The 24,663-nt window shown below is 45.6% G+C and overlaps 1 protein-coding gene and 1 pseudogene across 2 annotated transcripts in view; both read left to right on the plus strand.

Moving 5' to 3' along the window:
- The window catches only part of RILPL2 (Rab interacting lysosomal protein like 2), a 44,789-nt gene that overhangs the window by 18,724 nt on the left and 1,402 nt on the right, over positions 1-24,663 (plus strand). The window contains exons 3-5 of one of the 2 annotated variants that reach the window (XM_013982786.2): positions 8,113-8,264; positions 16,188-16,301; positions 22,377-22,907. In XM_013982786.2, the coding sequence (XP_013838240.1) occupies positions 8,113-8,264; positions 16,188-16,301; positions 22,377-22,407 (297 nt within the window). In that variant the 3' untranslated portion in view covers positions 22,408-22,907. Of the gene's footprint in view, positions 1-8,112; positions 8,265-16,187; positions 16,302-22,376; positions 22,908-24,663 lie in introns of those variants that run through there. The other variant, XM_021072266.1, reaches the window with a different exon arrangement.
- Positions 13,846-15,195, plus strand: LOC100626296 (annotated as a pseudogene).

The following is a 24,663-nucleotide window of genomic DNA, read 5'->3' on the forward strand; positions in this document are numbered from 1 at the left end:
AGGGCTTGCCAACGAGGTAGAGGCAGGATTTGAACTCAGAGATGCTAACCTTAACCACACTGTACTAAAATACAGACCTATGACCTTACTTATAACATTTGATGAGAGACTTCACTGTGCAGGTTTAGGGGCTATAGAGCTAAGTTAGACAAGGTCCCTGCCTTCATGGAGCTTCACATCTAGCGGAAGAGATAAGACACACAGACCTCTGAAACTAGACCACAAGATTACAGACTGAGAAGCAGGCCATGAAAGAACAGCAGGGGTAAACAACATGGTCCTACTGTATAGCACAGAGAACTATATTCAATGTCCTATGATAAACCGTAATGGAAAAGGATATTTTTAAAAAGTGTGTGTGTGTGTGTGTAACTGAATCATTTTCTGTATAGCAGAAATTAACATAACATTGTAAATCGACTATACTTCAATAAAAATATTTAAAGGGAGTTCCCACTGTGACTCAGTGGTAATGAATCCAAGTAGTATCCATGAGGATGCAGGTTCCATTCCTGGCCTCACTCAGTGAGTTAAGGATCTGGCATTGCCGTGAGCTATGGTGAAGTCACAGATGTGGCTCGGATCCCGAGTTGCTGTGGCTGTGGTGTAGGCTGGCAGCTGCAGTTCCAATTTCACCCCTAGTCTGGGAATTTCCATATGCACAGATTCAGCCTTAAGAAGCAAAAAGACGGCGTTCTGTTGCGGCTCAGTGGTTAACGAATCCGACTAGGAACCATGAGGTTGCGGGTTTGACCCCTGGCCTTGCTCAGTGGGTTAAGGATCCGGCATTGCCATGAGCTGTGGTGTAGGTCACAGACACGGCTCAGATCCTGCATTGCTGTGGCTCTGGCGTGGGCTGGTGGCTATAGCTCTGATTAGACCCTTAGCCTGGGAACCTCCATATGTCGCAGGAGCGGCCCAAGAATTGGCAAAAAGACAAAAAAAAAAAAAAAAAAAAAAGAAGAAGAAGAAGAAGAAGAAGCAAGAAAGAAGGGAGGATGGAAGGGAGGGAGGGAGGGAGGAAGGAAGGAAGTGAGAAAAGGACAACAGAACAGGGTGGCTGAAATTCACAGAGAAGAATGAAGGTTTCTGGTAGCTTCCTTGGTACGTTTTTATTCCACCTACTCATTAGTCTTCTTCAGTTTCTGTCATGTGAGGTGGTTGAGTATCATGATTAGTGGCCTGACTCTTTAGGTTCAAGAGCAGTTAAATGACTTGCCCAAGATCTCTGAGCTCATATTCTGTGCTCTTTCCCTGTCACCTCCAACTCCAGTCACAAGAATATAGAGGAAGCCCCGTCATAGACCATGAACAATGTGGTCTGCACAGGGGCTGGGTCATTTCCTGTCCAAGGCGCAGCAGACAAGCTTCATCAACCAGAAGCTTGATGAGATGGCACATTTTCCTCCCAAGCTGTAGTCTTAAGAATGGAGATTGGGAAAAAGGCAGAGAGAATGAATGTTTAGTGCCACTAGACAGTTTATTAAGTATGCCTTTTTCTTTTAAAATGTTACACTTCTTTTTGGGGGGAGGGCGCTGGCATGCAGCAGTTTGATGTGGGATCTCAGTTCCCAGACAGGGATTGAACCCAGGCTGCAGTGGTGAAGGCACTGAGTCCTAACCACTAGACCACCAGGGAACTCCCTAAAATTATTTTTAGTTGTGATAGAGATAAAATTTTCCATTTTAACCATCTTTAAGTGCGCAGTTCAATGGCATTAACTACATTCACACTGTTATGCAACCCTCACCACCATCCTCTCCAAACCTCTTTTTATCTTGTGAAACTGAAACTCTATACACACAAAGCACTAACTCCAAATTCCCCTCTCCCCTAAGCGTCTGGTAACTACTGTTCTACCTTCCGTTCATATGAAATTACCTATTCAGGTATTTCATATCATGTAAGTAGAATCATGTAATCTTTGTCCTTTTGCCACTGGCTTATTTCATTTAATGTCTTCTAGGTTTGTTCATATTGTGGCATGTGTCAGAATTTCCTTCCTTTTTAAGACTGAATAATATTTCATTGTGTATCTACCACAGTCTGTTTATCCAGCCATCTGTCCGATGGACACTTGGGTTGCTTCCACTTTTTGTGTGAATAATATGAATTATGAACGTGGATCTATAAATCTCTAAGTCCCTGCTTTCAAGGCTTTGGGGTATATACCCCAAAGTGGAATTGCTGCATCACATGATAGTTCTAATTTTATTTTTATTTTTTTTCTTTTCTAGTGCTGCTCCTGTGGCATATGGAGGTTCCCAGGCTAGGGGTCTAATCTGAGCTGTAGCTGCCAGCCTCTGCCAGAGCCACAGCAACGCGGGATCCGAGCCGCATCTGCAACCTACACCACAGCTCACGGCAACGCCAGATCCTTAACCCACCGAGCAAGGCCAGGGATCAAACCCACAATCTCATGGTTCCTAGTTGGATTCGTTAACCACTGAACCACAACAGGAACTCTGGTAATTCTACTTTTAATTTTAAAGGATCCGCCATACAGTTTTTCATAGTGACTATACCATTTTACATTCCTACCAGCAGCCCACAAGAGTTCCAATTTTGGGGAGTTCTTGTGGCTTAGTGGGTTAAGGACCCGACTAGTAGTGTAGATCACAGATGCAGCTTGGATCCAGCATTGCTGTGGCTGTGGTGTAGGCCAGCAGCCGCAGCTCCAATTTGACCCCTAGCCTAGGAACTTCCATATGCCATGGGTGTGGCCCTAAAAAGAAAAAAAAAAAAAAAAAAAAAAAGAGTTCCAATTTTTCCACATCCTCACCAATACTTGTTATTTTCTGTTTTGTTTGTTTGATCTCTGTAGCCATCCTACTGGGTGTGAGGTAGTTTTTCCCTTTCTTTTTGTAAATTTGAGTTCAAAACTCAAAAGTTACAAAAATATTTGCCTTGGAAAATCTTCCTCCCCATCCTGTTCCACCCTCCAGCCACTCCCTTACCCTCCCTGGAAAAAAAATTAAATGATCAGTTTCTTAAAGTATCTAGAGATACTTTATGGAAACACAAGCAGATAAGAACATATTTTCCATTATTCACACAAATGATATTATAATATATACCCTCTTCTTCTTCTTTTTTTTTTTTTTTAATTTTTTGTCTTTTGTCTTTTGTTGTTGTTGTTGCTATCTCTTGGGCCGCTTCTGCGGCATATGGAGGTTCCCAGGCTAGGGGTTGAATCGGAGCTGTAGCCACCGGCCTACGCCAGAGCCACAGCAACACGGGATCGGAGCCGTGTCTGCAACCTACACCACAGCTCACGGCAACGCCGGATCGTTAACCCACTGAGCAAGGGCAGGGACCGAACCCGCAACCTCATGGTTCCTAGTCGGATTCGTTAACCACTGCGCCACGACGGGAACTCCCCTCTTCTTCTTCTTGCTTATTTTCTTTTAACGTGTCATGAAAATTATACTAACTCAGAATATTAAGAGCCCCCTCATTTTTTAATGGCTTTTGAAAACTTCCATTGTACAGCATTCTCAATTGTTCAACCTGAGGGTTATTAACTTGGAGTTTTTGTGGGGTTTTTTTGGTTTTTTTAAATTTTTTGTTTTTCGTTATTATTATTTTTTAGTAGTTATTTCCCCAATACAATTTTTTTTTCTACTGTACAGCATGGTGACCCAGTTACACATACATGTACACATTCTATTTTCTCATATTACCATGCTCCATCATAAGTGACTAGACATAGTTCCCAACTTGGAGTTTTTGGAATCCCCTGAAAGGATCATAATTCTAATCCAAGAGGTCTAAGAACTTGCATGGGAAAAAAATCATGTTTTTATTTTCACCAACCTCCAATTGAAATGTATCTGTTTCTTCAGTTATGAGTATAGACAACAAAACACAGTAATATTACCAGTACATATGACAGTCACCAGCAGGAATCACAGATTTTTCTTTTCTTTTTTTTTTTTTTTTCTTTTGCCATTTCTAGGGCCGCTCCCGCAGCATGTGGAGGTTCCCAGGTTAGGGCTCTAATTGGAGCTGTAGCTGCCGGCCTACGCCACAGCCACAGCAACTTGGGATCAGAGCCGCATCTGCAACCCACATCACAGCTCACAGCAATGCCGGATCCAACCCCACTGAGCAAGGCCAGGGATCGAACCTGCAATGTCATGGTTCCTAGTCGGACTCGCCAACCACTGAGCCACGACGGGAACTCCACAGATATTTTCATATCCTATTACAGTGTAGTACCTATCTCAAAACTTTGTTTTTGTTCTGCATTTATTAGACCTGTGGCATATGAATCAGGAGCTTGGCTTGGATCTTGTGTTGCTGTGGCATATATTCCCTAGCCTGGGAACTTACATATGCTGCAGGTGTGGCCCTAAAAAGGAAAAAAAAAAGTTAAGAATCATTGCTTTAACCAGCTTCTTATCAAAAGACCTTTATTTTCCAATCACTTGCTCCTAGTCCAAGCAACAGTGACTTACTCTCACATAGACCAGCTGGCCCCTGAGGAAGTGGACTGACCAGATCAAAGGAAAGCCACATTTGAATAAGTATTGCCACATTGCACTCCAAAAGGGCTAAAGAGATTGGAGCCTTTACAACACTGTGTTTTCAAACATTCTGATGCCTGTTAATCCCATAGAAGAAATGTAGTCACTCTTGCATTTTTCTTTATAATGTGCCTCATCTTCTATCACCAGAATTTAGTTCCAGAGTGTAGCTACACCTTAGTTTAACTAGGCTTCTGTTATTAGACATTTAGGTTGTTTCCAAATATATGCTTTATTTTTAGTTGGAAAAGATGTTAAACCCATGGAAGAGTTGCAAGCATAATGACCCCTTGTATACCTTTCACCTCATTTCAAGTGTTGTATTCAGGTGTGTGTATATATGTGTCTCTGTGTGTATATAGTATATCTTAAGAGATACATATTGAAAAATTTATACACATGTATCTAACAAGTATTTACATATATATATATATATATATATTATTTATTCACTCAAAATCTGTTCAACTGGGGAGTTCCTCTTGTGGCTCACTGTGTTAAGAACCTGACTAGTATCCATGAGAATGCAGGTTACATCCCTGGCCTCGCTCAGTGTGTTGAGGAACCAGCATTGCCGCAAGCTGTAGGTCACAGAGGTGGCTAAGATCTGGCGTTGCTGTAGCTGTGGATGGCAGCTGCAACTCCATTTAGACCCCTAGCCTGGGAATTTCCATATGCCTCGGGTGCAGCCCTAAAAAAAAAAGGAAAAAAATCTGCTTAGATATTATGTTAGTTGCAGGGTAAGTAAAAGACTAGGATCTTTCACCCTAAATAGTAAATACTTCAGTGTGTACCTCCTAAGACATACTGATACCTAACCACAATAAATGATCAAATTCAGGGGGAAAGTTGGTAGAATGCTAAGAACTAATATACCATCCCTATTCAAAATTCATAATAAGTCCTTTATAGCATTTCTTTTCTTTTGTTTTTTTAGGGCCATAACCTGTGGCAGATGGAAGTTCCTGGGCTAGAGGTCGAATCAGAGCTGCATCCGCCAGCCAACACCACAGCCACAGCAATGCCAGATCCGAGCCATATCTGTGACCCTATACCACAGCTCATGGCAATACCAGATCCTTAACCCACTGAGCGAGGCCAGGGGTCAAACCTGCATACTCATGGATATTAGTCAGGTTCTTAACCTGCTGAGCCACAATGGGAACTCCAGTTTTGTTTTTTTTTCTGATGCAGGATCCAGTGCAGGGATAAATGGTACCTTTAGGAGACATCTCTTTATTTATTTAGTGCTTTTTTTTTTTTTTTTGGTCTTTTTAGGCCCACATCCATGGCATATGGAGGTTCTCAAGCTAAGGGTCAAGTTGGAGCTGTAGCCAGCAGCCTACACCACAGCTACAGCAATGCCAGATCCGAGTCGCATCTGCAACCTACACTACAGCTCACGGAAATACCAGATCCTTAACCCACTAAGCGAGGACAGGTATCAAACCTGCATCCTCATGGATACTAGTCGTGTTCATTTCCACTGAGCCATGACGGGAACTTCAGGACATGGCTCTTTAGTCACCTTTAGTCTGGAACAGTTTCTCAGCTTTTCCTTGTCTTTCATGACCTTGACATTTTTGAAGGTTATAAATCAGTTGGTCTGTAGAATGTTTTTCAACTTGGGCCTGTTCTGATGTCTCCTCATGGTTAGATTCAAGCTATACATGATTAGCAGGGATACCACTTAAGCGATACTGTGTCCTTCTCAGTGGTTCCTATCAGGAGGCACTTGATTCAGTTTGTTGTTATTGGTGATGTTAACTTCTGTGGTTAAGATGATGTCTGCAAGAGTTCTGCACTGTAAGAATGCCTTTATCCCCTTTGTAATGTATAAGTAGCCTATGGGAAAATACTTTGTGTAAAATATCCTGTTCTTGGAGTTGCCGTCGTGGTTCAGTGGTTAACGAATCCGACTAGGAACCATGAGGTTGTAGGTTTGATCCCTGGCCTCCATCAGTGGGTTAAGGATCCGGCGTTGCTGTGAGCTGTGGTGTAAGTCGCAGACTTGGCTCGGATCCCACATTGCTGTGACTGTGGCGTAGGCCGGCGGCTACAGCTCAGATTAGACCCACAGCCTGGGAACCTCCATATGCCCTAGAAATGACAAAAAAAAAAAAAAAAAATCCTGTTCTCCAACAAACTTTCACCCAAAGGTTTTAGATCCACTCATTCGTCTTGCCTGAATCAATTATTACTAAGTTGGTTGCAAAAGGATAATTTTCCGACTCTAGCATCTATACTTATAAATTGGCATTCTGCTCTAAAGTACCGATTCCCCTCCTCCTCCTCTATATTAGTCAGAGTTCTCCAGAGAAGAAGAACAATAGGAGATATAGATAGATATGCACATATAGATATAAATGAGAATGTTTCTTATAGCTCTGGCTCATGTGGTTATGGAGACTGGGAAGTCTCACAGTCTGCTGTCTGCAAGCTGTAGCATTGGGAAAGCCAGTGGTATAACTCAATCCAAGTCAGAAGACCTCTGAACTGTGTGAGGTGGGGGAGCCGATGGTATAAGAGGGAGCTGATGGTATAAGTCTTGGTCTGGGTCCTAAAGCCCAAGAACCAGGAGCATTGATATCTGATGTCCAAGGCAGGAGAAGAGGGATGTCCCAGCTCAAACAGGGAGTGAATTCACCCTCTCTCCATCTTGTTGTTCTATTCAGGTCCTCAATGGATTGGATGATTCCCACCCACACTGAGGAGAGCCATCTGCTGTACCCAGTGCACCAATTCAAATGCTCATCTCTTTCAGAAACGCCCTCACAGACACACCCAGAAATAATGTTTAACCAACTATCTGGGCGTTCCTTAGCCCAGTCAAGTTGACGCATAAAATTAGCCCATTACATCCCTATTAGTTAGCTAATTAATTAATTTTAAAAAAATTTTTAATTGAATTTAATTTTTTTTCTTCGGCATTTTGCCATTTCTAGGGCTGCTCCTGCGGCATGTGGAGGTTCCCAAGCTAGGGGTCTAATCGGAGCTGTAGCCACCGGCCTACACCAGAGCCACAGTGACATGGGATCCGAGCTGCATCTTCGACCTACACCACACCTCTCAGCAATGCCAGAGCCTTAACCCACTGAGCAAGACCAGGGATCGAACCCGCGTGGTTCCTAGTCGGATTCGCTAACCACTGAGCCACGATGGGAACTCCTAGTTAATTAATTTAAATAAAAAATGTAAAGTATGGATTCCTGAGTTCTCTCCTCTTATTTGATGGGTGGTTATCCATTCCTGTTATTATTCATGTTGGTACTTAAATTGTTCGGTTTGGCCAGTAGGAGAGCCTTCAAACTGTGTCCTTTTGATCTGTCTCCATCTCTGACACAGTGAAATGTCCCAGACTCATCTTGGACTTTTCCCATTCCAGCCTTGGACTCAGCCGTTCTCCAAGGATCTCTGGCTCCTTTCTTGGAGAATCGTTCTTAGAACTCTTGCTTTTCCAAACACTTCCAATAGGCAGCATCTCCTAGGGTCCTTGGGAGTAACAGAACAAGAGAACTTTCCGGGATGGATGACAGTTCACCCTCAGGAAGGAAACTGTATCAGCAATGTCTTTTCTTACAGGTGAACCTGGGACCAGACAAAATGGTGGTTGACCTGACAGATCCCAACCGACCACGCTTTACTCTGCAGGAGCTGAGGGATGTGCTACAGGAGCGCAACAAACTCAAGTCGCAGCTGCTGGTGGCACAGGAGGAGCTGCAGTGCTATAAGAGGTGGGGTGGTGCTGCTTTTGTGGGGGGGGCTCCTGTCTGGAATTATGTGATAGGTTATATATTTGTTCTTATATTCATTTAACCAATTTATTGAAGACCCACTATATGCCAGACACTACTCCCGGCACTGAGGGTAGAGCAGGGAATGAAATAGAACGTCTGTGCTAGTCTAGGGGGAAGACAGGCAGTTAGCCAGGAAGCCTGACATGAACACGCAAGATAATGGTGGTAGATGATGAAGAGAATGGAGAGCAAGGTGACATGGCAGAGAGTGGAGTGCCAGGGATGGGGGGGCAGGGGGTGGGAGGGGCCTGCTCTAGTGTCTGGGGAGAGGAGACAGGGTGGTGGAGTAGAACGACTTGAGCTCATCTCTCATGAAAACACCAGAATCGCAACTCGCTGCTGAACAACCATCAACCAAAAATATGGGAACCACCAAAAAAGGCATTCTACACCCAAAGACAAAGAAGAAACCACAAAAAGATGTTAGGAGGGGCACTTCCCCAAAACAATCAAATCTCATACTGGCCAGGTGGGCAACCCATAAACTGGAAAATAGTTATATCACAGAGGTTCTCCCATAGGAGTGAGAGTTCTGAACCCCATGTCAGCTCCCCAGCCTGGGGGTGTGGCATCAGCAGGAGGATCCCCCAGGGGTTTTGGCTTTGAAGGCTAGTGGGTCTTGAGGGCAGGAGATCCACAGGACTGGGGCAAACAGAGACTCCACTCTTGGAAGGTGCACACAAGGTTTCATGTGCACTGGATCCCAGGACAAAGCAGTGACTCCACAGGAGCTGAAACAGACACCTATGGGTCTTGAGAGTCTCCTGGGGAGGTGGGAGTTGGCTGTGGCTCACAGTGGGGGCAAGGACACTGGTGGTAGAGAACCCAGGGAATACTCATCAGCTAAGCTCTCTCAAATGGCACTGAGACCTGCCCCCACCCAGTAGCCTGCAAGCTTCAGTGCTGGGACATCTCAGGCCAAACAACCAACAGGGTGAGAAAACCGTCACACCCATCAGCAGACAGGCTGCCTAAAGTTGTCCTGAGCCCAGAGCCACCTCTAAATTCACCCCGTGGAGTTCCCTTTGTGGCTCAGCAGATTAAGAACCTGACACAGTGTCTGTGAGGATGCAGGTTCGATCCTGCCCTTGCTCCAGTGTTGGGAGTTCCCATTGTGGCTCAGTGGTAACGAACCTGACTAGTATCCATGAGGATTCAGGTTAAATCCCTGACCTTGCTCAGTGGGTTAAGGATCCAACGTTGCTATGAGCTGTGGTGTAGGTCGCAGACTCGGCTCAGATCTTGTATTGTTTTGGCTGTGGTGTAGGCCAGCAGCTGTAGCTCCGATTTGACCCCTAGCCTGGGAACCTCCATATGTCACGAATATGGCCCTAACAAACCTGACTAGTATCCATGAGGACATGGGTTCAATCCCTGGTCTCTCTCAGTGAGTTAAGGATCTGGCATTGCCATAAGCTGTGATGTAGGTTGCAGACCACGGCTTGGATCTGGCATTGCTATGGCTGTGGTGTAGGCCAACAGCTACAGCTCTGATTTGACCCCTAGCCTGGGGACCTACATATGATGCAGGTGCAGCCCTGAAAAGACACACACACACACACACACACACACACACACACACACACACACACCCCAAGAGAATAAAAACCTAATGCCAGCTAATATTTATCAGTGCTTACCTTGTGCCAGGCACTCTGCTAAGTGTATCCCAGGATCATTTCAATTAGTGTTCACAGTAAGGCTGTGAGTTATCCCCAAGATGATCTAAGGTTTAGAGAGGTCAAGTACCTGCTTGAAGTGCCAGGACTGGTATAGTGGCAGCCTTGAGACCTGACCTCAGACATCCTGACATCAGCACCTGAGCTGTTAATTATCATGCCACATTTGGACTTGGAAAGTTTGGAAATAAAGCCATTACTCTGATTCAGAACATAACAAAATAAAACAAAGCCCCAATTATATTATTCTTCAAATTCATTCAGGGTGGCTTCATTAAGAGAGCAGCAAAATAAAAATGTTCTAGGAGGCCAAATTCAAAAGGGCTGAGTTCTGCCAACAAGAATTTAATTGTCTTCCTTCTGCTGAGGTTGGAACCATGTTAATGGAAAGACCTATCTTCATCTCATTTAGCAAGTACTCTAGACACAGGTAGTTAAAAAGAGGAACTGCTAGACTGCCAATGCCATGAGCAGCTTGTTAGTGAATAAAGCAACACACTTTAGTTCCAGTTTTGAATTCCCAGAGAACAACAGATGTGCACTTCCCATCTGGTACAGGCCAATAGACAGACAGCAGGATTCTATTTAATCTCTTGTGTTATGTATTCTGGAGAAAGCAGCATGTCAACTGAGGTGTTCTCTTAGCAACTGCATCAGTTTGGAGGCCCACGCTCATACTAATGATCGGTTTTAACTGAAAGCAGATCTGGTAGGCTGTTTCCAAAGGTGGCCACAACAGTTTTTCCCATCTGGCATTCCTTTCCCATTCCTCTCATCAAAAGGTAGTGTCTTTTCTCCCTCTCCTTGAATTTGGACAGCCCTCTGACTTGCTTTGACCAGTCAAATGTGGTAGAAGTGATGCTGTTTGGCTTCCTAGCTGTAAAAGGCCTTGCTGTGGAATTCCCTGATAGCTCGGGAGATTGAAAATATGGCATTATCATTGCTGTGTCATGGGTTCGATCTCTGGCCCTGGAACTTCCTCATGTTGTGGGCATAGCCAAAAAAAAAAAATTAATGAGTTCCCATTGTAGCTCAGGGGGTTAAGGACCAACATAGTCTCTATGAGGATGCAGGTTCGATCCCTGGCCTCACTCAGTGGGCTAAGTATCCAGCATTGCCACAAGCTGCAGTGTAGGTCACAGATGTGGCTTGGATCTGGTGTGACTGGCTGCGGCATAGACCGGCAGTTGTAGCTCCGATTAAACCCCTAGCCTGGAAATTTCCGTATACCAGTGCAGCCTTAAAAAGAAAGAAAAAGGGGGAAGAAATAGAGCCACCATGAGAAGTCATAAATCATCATTGTTGTTTGTTTTGTTTGTTTTGGCCACGCCCATGGCATACAGAAGTTCCCAGGCCAGGGATCGAACCATGCCACAGCAGTGGCAACACTGGATCTTTAAACTGCCTCACCACCAGGGAACTCCAAAATCACTAAGTTTTAGGAGTTCCTGCCGTGGTGCAACAGGCTCAGTGTCATCTTGAGACCTCTGGGACATAGGTTCAATCCCAGCCCAGCACAGTAGGTTGGGGATCCTGTGTTGTTGCAGCTGTGACTTAGGTTGCAACTGTGGTTCAGATCTGATCCCTGGCCAGGAACTCCATATGCCACAGGGCAGCCAAAAAAGAAAAAACTAAGCAAAATCATTAAGTTTTAGTCTTATGTAACAGTAAATAGTGACAAAAGGAATTTTTAGATGATGCCTCTTATTAAATTATATGAATATTATGATAATAAAGGTATATAATAAAAATAGAAAGAACAATATTAAGTAATCAGAACCCAGTCTTTGCGAAAAAAGGAAAGAAAAGGGTAAATTCTGATCTCTGACACTCATACCTAAAGAAGTGTCTCAGTCAGCTCAGCCTGCCGTAACAGAACATCAGAGGCTTAAATGATAGAACTTTCTTTTCTCATAGTTCTGGAGGCTCGAAGTCCAAGATCAAGGTGCCTGTGTTGTTGGTTCTGACTATCAATGACTTGTAGACAACTTTCTGCCTTCTTGCTGTGTCCTCACACGGTGGGGAGAATGAGAGAGAGAGAGCAATCCATCTGGTGTGTCTTTTGCTAGGGAACTAATCCCATCATGAGGGCCCCAACCTCATGACCTCATGTAAATCTAATTGCTTCTCAAAGGTTCCACCTCCAAATACCACAACATTGGAGGTATTCAACATATGAATTCTGGGGGACACAGTTCAGCCTATAGCAAGGGGGAAACATGATGGGCCATAAATTAACCAGTAGCTACAACAACAAAATATCCAAGTGAATCTAACGAGCTTACTGGGTCATACATTGAAGTGCTTTGTCATGCTCAGGCTTCTTCAGTTTGCAGGAGGCAGTTATCCAATTCAAACTATCTTAAGCACAAAAGGGAATTTCGGAGTTCCCGTCGTGGCTCAATGGTTAGTGAATCCGACTAGGAACCATAAGGTTGCGGGTTCAATCCCTGGCCGTGCTCAGTGGGTTAAGGATCCAGCGTTGCCGTGAGCTGTGGTATAGGTTGCAGACGCGGCTCAGATCCCGCGTTGCTGTGGCTCTGGCGTAGGCTGGCGGCTACAGCTCCGATTAGACCCCTAGCCTGGGAACCTCCATATGCTGAGGGAGCGGCCCAAGAAATAGCAAAAAAGACAAAAAGAAAAAAAAAAAGGGAATTTCATTGGCTCACATAGCTGGGAAGGATCCTGGAATTTCTCTCAGAAATAAAGAAAAAACAGCAACTAATGCTTCAGGGTTGGAATTGGGAACTGGGTGCCCTCTTTCTTTCCTCTTTGCTTCTCTTTATCTTGTATTATCTTGTATTAAATACAATGTTTCTCTGAATCTTAGGATACTTGGCTGCTGGCAATCCCAGTTCAGCACATGAATAGCCTTCTCCCAAGTTCTATACATCAAGTCCAGGGAAATACTCTGGCTCTCTTTGGGTCACCAGACTTCGATATCTTATCGATTCATATCAAACTAGCTCTTATCACTATTCAACATACATATATGTATGTATGTATGTATGTATGTATGTATATATATGCCATTTGACATATATGTTTTTCCTTTTTTGGCCACCTCGAGGCATATGGAGTTCCCAAGTCAGAGATCAGATCGAGCTGCAGTTGTGACCTAAGCCAAGCTGCAGCAACACTGGATCCTTAACCCATTGTGCCAGGCTGGAGATCGAACCAGCACTTCCAAGACAACGCCCATCCCATTGAGCCACAGTGGGAACTCCATTGACTTACTATACATTTTAAAATTTTGCTTATTTATTTGTTTGTTGACTGTTTTCTCCCCCAATGAAATAGAAAGTGCATTAGAGAAGATAGTTTATCAATTTTGTTAATTGCTGTATCTATATACTGTGGCACAATATGTGATTTAATACATACTTGTTGAGTGAATGAATAAATTTCGTATGTTATCTCACTTAATCCCTCAATCCTAGGAGGCAGGTATTTTATGATCCTTATTTACTCATTGGGCTTAAATTAGAGAATTTATACATATTTGTAGAAATATGAGAAGCTTGAAGTACCAGCCAATGTAATTAGATAAGAGAAAGAAAGAAGAGATATCAACACTGGAAAGGTGGAAGATTCTGATTGTCTGAGTCAGAATGTTTAATTCAAGAGCTTTCCACAATAATCTTTTTTTCTCAGTTTGTTTTAATTTTTTCTTTTGTTCTTTTTATGTCTGCACCTGCAGCATTTGGAAGTTCCCAGGCTAGGGATCAAATAAGAGCTGTAGCTGGCAGCCGCAGCCATAGCAACACTGGATCCGAGCTGTGTCTGCAACCTACACCACAGCTTGTGGCAATACCAGATCCTTAACCCACTGAGTGAGGTCATGGGTCTAACCCGCATCCTCATAGATGCTATGTCATGTTCTTAACCCACTGAGCTACAATGGGAACTTCACATAATAGTATTAGTAATATAATAATAATGATTATTAAGAGAGTAATGGGGTGTGGTGTTGGTATGGTGGGGGGCTTGGGGTGAGCACTGTGCGTGGTGACCAGGGCCTCCTACGGTTTTGGACGGATGCTGGCACAGCTTCTAGCCCCACAGCTGTTGCCTGGCTCCATGTTTGTCCTAAGCGCCTGCAGTGACAAGGCACTGTGGAAGCTGGAGGCCCAGCTGGGCTCCAGGCGGCCTGGCCACCGACCTGGGCCCTGAGGCCCGCTTGCAGCAGTTGCTTGGCACCCTGCACAAGCTCCCCAGGCCCAAGGGCCTGCAGCAAGTGCTGCTCATCAAAAGTGCAGCCACTCTTGGGGATGTGTCCAGAGGCTTCGTGGATCTGGCTGACCCAGCTGAAGTGAACAGCTGCTGGGCTCTGAACTTGACATCCATGCTCTTCCTGACCTCCAGTTCCTGAAGGCTTTCCCAGCCAGTCCTGGCCTTGGCAGTAATGTGGTTAACATCAATTGTGCCCTGGAGCCCTTCAGAGACTGGGCACTGTACTGTTTAGGAAAGGCTGCCCATGACATGATGTTTCCGGTCCTGGCTGCAGAGGGCCCTAGTGTGATAGTGCTGAGCTACACCCCGGTTTCCCGGACACAGACCTGCAGCTGTTAGCCCAGGAGACGTCCATGGACCCAGACTTGTGAAAAATGCTGCAGGAGCTGAAGAGAAAGGGGGAACTTGTGAATCTCAAGGTATCAGCCCAGAAACTGCTAAACTTGCTGCCAAAGGACGAGTTTGAGTCAGGAGCCCATATCACCTTCTACAATGAATAAACCCATGTCCTTGGCTTCCTGGGGCTTTCTTCCTCCTATTTCAGGCACACCCAGGAGCCCTGAGCCTCCCCGCATCCTGCCAAAAGCCTGCTTTATGCACATAAGCTCTCCTGCTACTGTCCTGCTCTCAAATCCAGCCAACTGTGAGGGCCTTGAGTGGCTGAAGTTCCCAGTTCTCCGGAGTTTGTGTTGACCCCCTGAGTGAGGAGTAGGCTTCAGAGAGACAGGTTATGGGTGTTGATATTCTCTCTCCCAGGGAATAGAATTTTAGGGATGGGAAAAGCAGGATAAGAAGCTGAAACACTGAAGAGAGGAAGTTGGGTGTCCTGCCCCTAGCCGGTCCACGGGGAGGAGGGGAAGCTTGTGTCAAAATGCAGATTCAGGAGTTCCCATTGTGGTGCAGTGGAAACGAATCTGACTGGGAACCATGGGGTTTCAGGTTCGATCCCTGGCCTCATTCAGTGGGTTAAGGATCTGGCGTTGCCATGAGCTGTGGTGTAGGTCGCAGACGTGGCTCGGATCCCACGTTGCTGTGGCTCTGGCGTAGGCCGGTGGCTACAGCTCCGATTAGACCCCTAGCCTGGGAACCTCCATGTGCCTCGGGTGCGGCCCTAAAAAGACAAAAAAAAAAAAAAAAAAAAAAGGCAGATTCAGGAGTTCCTCTTGTGGCTCAGTGGAAATGAATCTGACTGGTATCCATGATGACACAGGTTCGATCCCTGGCCTCACTCAGTGGGTTAAGGATCTGGCGTGGCTGTGAGCTGTGGTTTAGGCCAGCAGCTGTAGCTCCAATTCAACCCCTGTTCTGGGAACCTCCATATGCCATGGGTGCGGCCCTAAAAAGACCAAAAAAAAAAAAAAAAAAGCAGATTCACAGTTAGTCTGGAGGGGAAGGAGGTCAGCGCAAGTCCCAGCCCTACAGGGATGCCTCCTGTCAGGGGAACAAGACCTTCTGTTGAACTTTGTGTCCACATTCTGATGCTTCTTCTCTCCAGAACCTACCCTCCATCCCCCCAGATGAAGGGAGGGCCCCCGAGAGTTTATGCACATGTTAAAGGCAGGTACAAACAAAATGTAGATTGTTGCTTTCTTCTCTGGAAAAAAAAAAAATTATTAAGGACCTTCAGTAATTCCCATCGTGGCACAGCAGAAGTGAATTCAACTAGGAACCATGAGGGTGTGAGTTCAATCCCTGGCCGCACTCAGTAGATTAAGGATCCGGTGTTGCCGTGAGCTGTGGTGTAGGTTGCAGACAGGGCTCGGATCCTGCGTTGCTGTGGCTGTGGCATAGGCCGGCAGCTGTAGCTCTGATTTGACCCCTAACCTGGGAACCTCCATATGCCGTGGGTAGGACCCTAAAAAAAAAAAAAAAGAACCTTCATTTTCAGAGCTGCACAGGTAAAAGATCATCAGTAAAACAACCGATTTATTTGTCTCCCTTTTCCCAGTGGCCTGATTCCACCAAGAGAAGGCCCAGGAGGAAGAAGAGAAAAAGATACTCTGGTTGCTCGGGCCAACAATGCCAGGAGTAACAAGGAGGAGAAGACAATCATAAGGAAGCTGTAAGTCACCTTGCTGCCCCCTGTTGCCACTAAATAATTGCTAAAGGAAGGAGTGGGGTGAGAGGAGGAGGTCCTGCTCTCCTGGTAGTGCTGCTGCAGCTGATATGAAAACTCAGTGGCAGGGTATTATACTATCTGATGGGCACTAGTATAGACACTTGATGTATATTAATTCACTAACTCATCCCAGCAATCCTATGAGATAGGAACTATTATTGTCCCCAGTTGACAGATGGGGAAATAGATACTAAGAGGTCAAGTAATGTACCAAAGATCACACGGATAGTAAATGGTGAAGTCAGAATTTGAACCCAAGAAGTCCAGCGTCTACAGCTCTGCTGCCTCCTACGCTATATTAACAATATCCAAATAATATTACAGCAACAAGAAAAACCTAGTAAATTATTGGATTTTATTGGATTTTAAAGGGGGCTAATTCATCACCTCTCTCACCTCCAATCTTAAAGGACCTCCTCTTCCAACACTGGGACATGTAATGCCATTTCCTCTGAGTGCTCTGCTCATGTCCACGCACCATGGTTAATCCCTTGTTTCTTTGGTTGCTGCACCTCAAACCATTGAGCATGGGATGTTTGTTTAAAATTCAGAAAAAAGAAAATAAATTTCAGATTCTTAGAAATCAAGTCATTGGTTCTGGAATGAAGCCCAGAAATCTGGATTTTTAAATAAATTCCCAGACAATTCTAATATGGGGAGCCCTTGGACTACGCCCTGAGATGTGCCTTTTCCATCACCAGGTGTCAATACAATTAGGCACCCCTTTCCTCCACTGCATGCTGACGAAAGCAGCATGTTTGCCTTGGTTGCTTTGAGAATATCTGGCCTGGTGACAGTTTACCAGCCTCTGGGCTTTTGGATCAAAAGTGAGAGGAAAGCAGGTTAAGAATCCAGCTGCAGTGGCTAGGGCCCCTGCAGAGGTGTGGGTTCGACCCCTGGCCCAGTGCAATGGATTAAAGGATCCAGTGTAGGTCACAGTTGCGGCTCAGATTCAATCCCTGGCCCAGGAACTTTCATATGCCACAGGTGTGACCATAAAAAGAAAATAAGAAAAAAATTGAGAAACAGCCTCGGTTAGGGATCTCAAACTCAAAAGCCTATGGGGGAGTTCCCGTCGTGGCGCAGTGGTTAACGAATCCGACTAGGAACCATGAGGTTGCGGGTTCGGTCTCTGCCCTTGCTCAGTGGGTTAACGATCCGGCGTTGCCGTGAACTGTGGTGTAGGTCACAGACGCGGCTCGGATCCCGCGTTGCTGTGGCTCTGGCGTAGGCCGGTGGCTACAGCTCCGATTAGACCCCTAGCCTGGGAACCTCCATATGCCGCGGGAGCGGCCCAAGAAATAGCAACAACAGCAACAACAACAACAAAAGACAAAAAAAAAAAAAAGCCTATGGGGCCCAAACATTTAATGTGGATGAGTGATGGGAGTGTGGGGTGGGGTGGGGGACATTTGCCCCTCCATTCTCTCTGGCCGAGGAATAACATGTTATCAGAGCTTCTGATTCTTGCGAAAAGCCAGAAAAACTGGATTGGTTCGTGGAATTTGATTTCCAAATGCAGGCAAATAATTTAAGCTGAAAAATAGACTGCAATCCAAATGACCCAGCATGCAGACTGTAATGGGTCCTCTGCTGCCATCAGGCTGTCACTTAGTTAGTCCTTCCCTGAGGGAGGGCAGCTTGGTGGGGAGCTGAGGGGTCATTCATTTGGTCATTAGTCAGTCAACAACACCTCACTGAGTCTATGTTGTCTGCCAGGCATGGTGCTCACACTGGGGATACTGTAATGACCTATTTTGCAAGGACTCTGTCAACCCATTTCACAGGGAAATAATTTCGAGAGGTCAGAGATTCTGGGTTACCTTCCACGGCAGATTTAATTAAGACGCCTTCATTTCGGAGTTCCTGGAGTGGCTCAGCAGTAACGAACCCCACTGGTGTCCATGAGGATACAGGTTCAATCCCTGGCCTCGCTCAGAGGGTTAAGGATCCGGCGTTGCTGTGGCTGTGGTGTAGGCTGGCAGCTACAGCTCTGATTCAACCCCTAGCCTTGGAACCTCTGTATGCCATAGGTGCAGCCCTAAAAAAAAAGAGTGGCAACTACCATTCTGCTTTCTGTCTCTGTCCCTACTCTAGGGACCTCATGTAAGTGGAGACATACAGTATTTGTCCTTTTGTGACTGGCTCTTACATCATTAGCAAAATGTCCTCAGGTTTCATCCATGATGTACCATATATCAGAATTTCTTCACTTTTTTTTCTTTTCTATTTTTTCTTTTCTGGCTGACCCAAGGCATATGGAGTTCCTGGGCCATGGATCAGATCCAAGCCACAGTTGCAACCTATGCTGTGGCTGCAACAATACTGGACCCTTTAACCCATTGTGCTGGGCTGGGAATCCAACCTGCCTTTGGCGATACAGAGACGCTGCAGATCTCATTGCACCACAGCAGGAACTCCAGAATTTCTTTCCCTTTTTTTGGTGGGGGGGCCATATCCACGGCATATGGAAGTTCCCAGGCTAGGGATCGAATTGGAGCTGTAGCTACTGTGCTGTGCCTACACCACAGTCACAGCAACTCGGGATCCGAGCTGCCTCTGTGACCTACACCACAGCTCATGGCAACACCGGATCCTTAACCCACTGAGCAAGGCCAGGGATGGAACCCACATCCTCATGAATCCTAGTTGGGTTTGTTAACCTCTGAGCCATGAAGGAAACTCCAGAATTTCTTTCCTTTTTAAGGCCCAGTGTGTAAACCACCTTCTATATATCTATTCATGTGTTGCTGGGCATTAAGCAGTTTTTAAGGTCTACACTATAGCAGTGTAGAATCCAACTTCTTTCTTTTTTTTGCATATATCTTTTTTTTAAGTTTTATTGAAGTATAGCTCATTTACAAGGTTGTGGCAATTTCTGCTGTACAACAGTGACCCAGTCATACATATGCACATAGTCATTCTGTCTCAGATTCTTTTCCCACATAGATTATCACAGAATACTGGGTAGAGTTCTCTGTGCTCTACAGCAGGTCCCTGGAATCCAACTTGTTTCTAACCCCAGTGATGGACTTCCCCCAGTGTGGACAGTGCTTCAGTGAATATGTCCATGCTTATCCGTGGACCTCTGTGTGAATTTCCCAGGGATATATAACCAGGAGCGACACTGCACAGTCACAGAGTCTGTCAAGCCAGGGTTCTTGCTTATCAGGAAACAAAGGCTCACTCAGAAGATGCCACTGAAAAGATTTAAAGAAGGGACCAAGATAAGGGATGGAGAAGCAGCCTGGGGCTGGCAGCAGAGGGGCGAGGGGAGGGAGCTGTGAGGGGAAGAGGGGGAGTCAGACAAGAACATGGCCTTCAGAAGAGGAACACACAGTAAATAGTAAAACAGGGACTGGCAGAGACAGAGCCAGGGAGTGAATACCCCCACCCCTCTCTCCTCCCACCCTCCCAGCTCCTGCTGATGCTTCCCATTGGCTGAGCCCAGCCAGAAGCTAGAGGACAACAAGGGAGCTTGTTGAGATCATCCTTAGATGTCAGCCTCCAGGAGCAGAGAGCAGGCCAGAGAAGGGGGGAGGTGGTTCTGTAGGGGCAAACAGCCCCTGGAATGTGCATCTACTTTGTTCAGTTAAGTATTACCAGACTTTAGAGTTCCCATCGTGGCAGAGTGGAAATGAATCCGACTAGGAACCATGAGGCTTTGGGTTCAATCCCTGGCCTTGCTCAGTGGGTTAAGGATCCAGTGTTGCCATGAGCTGTGGTGAAGGTCTGAGACACGGCTCGGATCCCCTATTGCTGTGGCTGTGGCGTAGGCCGGCAGGTGTAACTCCAATTCGACCCCTAGTCTGGGAACCTCCATGTGCCACGGGTGTGGCCCTAAAAAAACCAGAAAAAAATAGGGTGCTGAAAGGTTGATAAGGCTTCTCTGAAAAGGCAACATTCAAGCTGAGCCCTGTAAGACCGTAACTACCTGAGTTTCCCTGCATTCCTAGTGGAGGAAATAGCAGGTGTAAAGGCCAGAGCCAGAGCTTGTAGAACAGAGATCCTGGTGGTTGGAGCAGCAAAGGGAAGGGAAGGGAAGTCGGAGAAGGGGAGGGATCAGATCATTCAGGGCCGTGGGGATCGTGGATCCTGGTGAGGACTTTGGGTTTCATTCTAAGTGCTTTGGAAAGACCTTGGAAGGTTTTATGCTGGGAAGTGACATGTCCATATTCACATATGAAAAGCTCACTCTGGCTGCTTTGTGGAAAAGGGCTGGGGGGACAGAGTCAGTGCAGGGCCAGTGGGAGTGCTTCTTTCCCAAGAAAGGTTCTTGATGTAAGAGATAATGCATGAAAGAGCATCTGTACCCTACAGTGGGGGTCGGGTCTGAAGGTGTTTATTTGGGATGTTCATTGGCTGAGTATCCCATGGTAAACAAGGCTTCCAAATGCAAAAGCTACTGACTCTTTCTGCCTCTTCTAGGGGAATTCTTTGGGTCACTTAATTGGAGTCTGAGCCCGATATGGCAAAAATGTTTGTAATCTAGCCTGAGGACACATGTTTAAAGAGTGTAAGGCCACAATTTCATGATCATATCATACAAGCTTACAGAGCAGATGGAATGGATGAATGAATGAATGACTTTCTGAAGAAGTAGGTCTAAAACTTTCTCATTTTGTCTGTGTCCTGAGGAGATTGGGGGCCATGGAAAGGTTTAAGCTGAGGAATGACTTAGCTTTGCACAGTGACACAGTCGTTCTGGCTGCTGTTTTGCAGGGGTCGACAGGGAAGCTGTTGTGCTCCTCATGGTGGCTTAGCCTGGGGGTGGTAGTGGAGGAGATGAGAAGTGGTGGGGTTAGGAACTATATTTGGGTCATGATGACTAAAATACAGCAGGTGGGGTGAGGCGGTGGGGAGTTGAGAAAAGCTCCCAGATTCCTGGCTTGAATGACTGGGGGAGATGAAGTCATTTCCTGAGACAAGGAAGTGGGGGTTGGGGGGGATGCACAGGTTCAGGGGGAGGTTCATGAGTCAAGGGCTCGCCCCTGCACCCCTGCCATTGCTGGCAGAACTGCTGGCGGTGCTCAGGGGGGGTTGTCTTACAGGAGAAATAAGAGTCCACATCTCCATCTGACTTTTCAGCCAACAGGCCTTCTTTGTATCTTTCCTATAACTGGAAATAGCATTGAGGCTCTACTTTGTGATCAACTGATATTACTTCTTTTTCAAAACTTTGCATGAGGGGGGACTGAAAGTTTGGTACTCATGCCTCAGGGGATAATATCTTTATATGTTTTATCTGCTATATCCAAGAACTTACATGTTAATCTTTATTCATTGCAAAGATCTGGGGTTTTTTGGGGGGGTTTTGTTGGTTTGTTGCTGTTTAGAGACGCACCTGTGACATATGGAAGTTCCTGGGCTAAGGGTCAAATTGGAGCTGCAGCTGCCTGCCTACACCACAGCCATAGCAACACCAGCTCTGAGCCATGTTTCTGACCCTCACTACAGCTCATAGCAACACTGGATTCTTAACCCACTGAGCAAGGCCAGGGATCGAACCCATATCCCCATGGATATTAGTCGTGTTTGTAACCCACTGAGCCACAAGGGGAAGTCCCAAAGATCTGTTTTTTAATTGTAGGTAATATTGAGAAGTTATCACTTTCTCTATAATAAAACCACAAAAAAATTTTCAAAAAGGTGCCAGACTCCAAACTCCCATCTGTCAGTTCAGCACAATGGTTAAAAGTGGGCACTGGGTCCAACCCCCATTCCAAGATGCACTGTGTGAACTTCGGCCAGTTACTTAACTCCAGAACCTTAGTTTGCTCATCTATAAAATGGGGATATTGATAGTATTCACTTCCTGGTATTGTTAAGAGTGCAAAATGATCTAATAGATGGAAAGCCCCAGAACAGTGCCTGTCTGTTCCATAATGAGCCCCGAGGAAATAAATCTTTGAGTGAATGGCCTGCAGAAGCTGCTTATAGATTTTCCAGGGGGTTCTGCACTCCCTGCTTCAGAACACTCTCAATGCCCTCTGACCCCCCGCCTCTCTCCCAACCCAGGTTCTCTTTCGGATCAGGGAAGCAGACATAGATCTGAGGCCACGACTAAATTCTCAGACTCAGAAAACAGCTCACAAAGACAACTTCCAAAATCATCTCTCAGTGCCACGCGTACCCACTGCACATGCTGCTTTGTTTCTCCTCAAAGCTGTCTGAGGAGGAAGGGGAAACGTTTTCTCCCTAGCTGCAGAACTGGACACCCTTGAAGGCTGGGCCAGAGCAGATGAAGTGACACAAAGAAAACAGAACGAAAGTGCCAGGGGGCCCACCTGCAGCCCCACTTCAACCACCCAGGGGGCCTCCAGAATGCAGATGCACGTTCTGCTTCTCCTGGCCCATGGATGACCCAGGTTCTTACTGTGCAGCAGCGGCATATGCCAGCCCAAAGTGGGTGGGGAGAAGAAAATGCAGGAAAACAAGGAATTGACACTCCAGTGATGCCTTCACTGATATTTAGTGAATATTTGATTTTGCTAACACAACTTTCTTTACATGACTTTGAATTAAAGTAGAAAAACTTTTTATACTTTCTGTAAGCGTTTCAGAGTGGTGTCTTAGAGTTCCGTGATTTTGTTGTTGTTGTTTTGTTTTGTTTTGTTGCTTTTTAGGGCTGCACCTTCAGCATATGGAAGTTCTCTGGCTAGGGCTTAAACTGGAGCTGCAACTGCTGGCCTATGCTACAGTCACAGCAACTTGAGATCCGAGCCATGTCTGCGACCTACACCACAATGCTGGATCCTTAACCCACTGATCGAGGCCAGGAATGGAACCCACATCTTCATGGATACTAGTTGGGCTTGTTACTGTTGAACCACAATGGGAACTCCTGAGTTTTGTGATCTTGTGTAAGATACGTTAGCTTTTCAGAGTCTTGGCTTCTTTTCCTTTTTTTTTTTCTTTTTGGCCGCACCAGAGGCATACAGACTGGGTCAGGGATCAGACCCAAGCTGCCACAGGGACAATGCCAGATCCTTAACCTGTGCACCCCAAGGGAACTCCTGGAATCTTTGTTTCTAAATCTGTAAATTGTATTCAGTTGACCCTTGAAAAACACAGTTAGAAGGGATCAGGCTCACTCACACACAGATTTTTTTTTTTGGTTTTTTTTAGGGCCGCACCCTCGGCATATGGGGGTTCCCATGCTAGGGGTTGAATGGGAGCTAAGCTGCTGACCTACACCACAGCCACAGCAACTCGGGGTCCAAGCTGCATTTGTGACCTATACCACAGCTCTTGGCAACACCAGATCCTTAACCCACTGAGCGAGGCCAGGTTTCAAACCCACATCCTCATGGTTCCTAGTCGGATTCATTTCCTTTGAGCCATGACGGGAACTTCAGATTTTTTTTTTATTAAAGTATAGTTGATTTACAATGTGTCAATTTCTGCTGCACAGCATAGAGACCCAGTCATACATGTATATACATTCTTTTTCTCATATCATCCCCCATCATGTTCTAGCCTAAGAGATTGGATACAGTTCTCTGCGCTATACAGTAGGACAGATTTTTTTCAATAGTAAATGCTGTAGTACTGACAAAAAAAAAAAAAAATACTGTAGTACTGCACAAGCAGCTGTTGGTTGAATTCGTGTATATGGAGGAACTTTGAATAAGGAGGGATGACTGTAAGCTAATGCAGATTTTTCAGCTGTGGGGAGGGTGAACATCCATAACTCCCTGCATTGCTCAAGGCCCAAATACACACACACACACATGCATGCACACACATGCCCTTGTGTGTCTGTGTCTCTGTGTGTGTGTGTGTATATATATATATATATATATATATATAAAAAACATATATACATACATATAAACAAATACGGTGGTATGCATATGGTGCACAGGTATTTCATTGAATTTAAGCGATGCACCATTACTTTGTGTGTTGCTGTGAGAGAAAAAATGCTGCAAATTATAGCATTAAGTTGCTATTGAGGGGAGTTCTTGTCATGGCTCAGGGGAAACGAATCTGACTGCTATCCATGAGAATGCAGGTTCGATCCCTGGCCTTGCTCAGTGGGTTAAGGATCTGCCATTGCTGTGAGCTGTGGTGTAGGTCGCAGATGCGGCTCTGATCTGGCATTGCTGAGGCTGTGGTATAGGCCAGCGCTACAGCTCCAATTTGACCCCTAGCCTGGGAACCTCCATATGCTGCAAGTGTGGCCCTGAAAAGCTAAAATCAATCAATAACGAGTGCAACTTACTGCATGCCTTGCCCACATCTACATACATTGCCTCACCCTGCCCCTATGGGATGGGTGTTATTTTTATCCCCATGGTTT

The sequence above is a fragment of the Sus scrofa genome, chromosome 14 (genome assembly GCF_000003025.6).
Source record: "Sus scrofa isolate TJ Tabasco breed Duroc chromosome 14, Sscrofa11.1, whole genome shotgun sequence".
Taxonomy (NCBI): Eukaryota; Metazoa; Chordata; class Mammalia; order Artiodactyla; family Suidae; genus Sus; species Sus scrofa.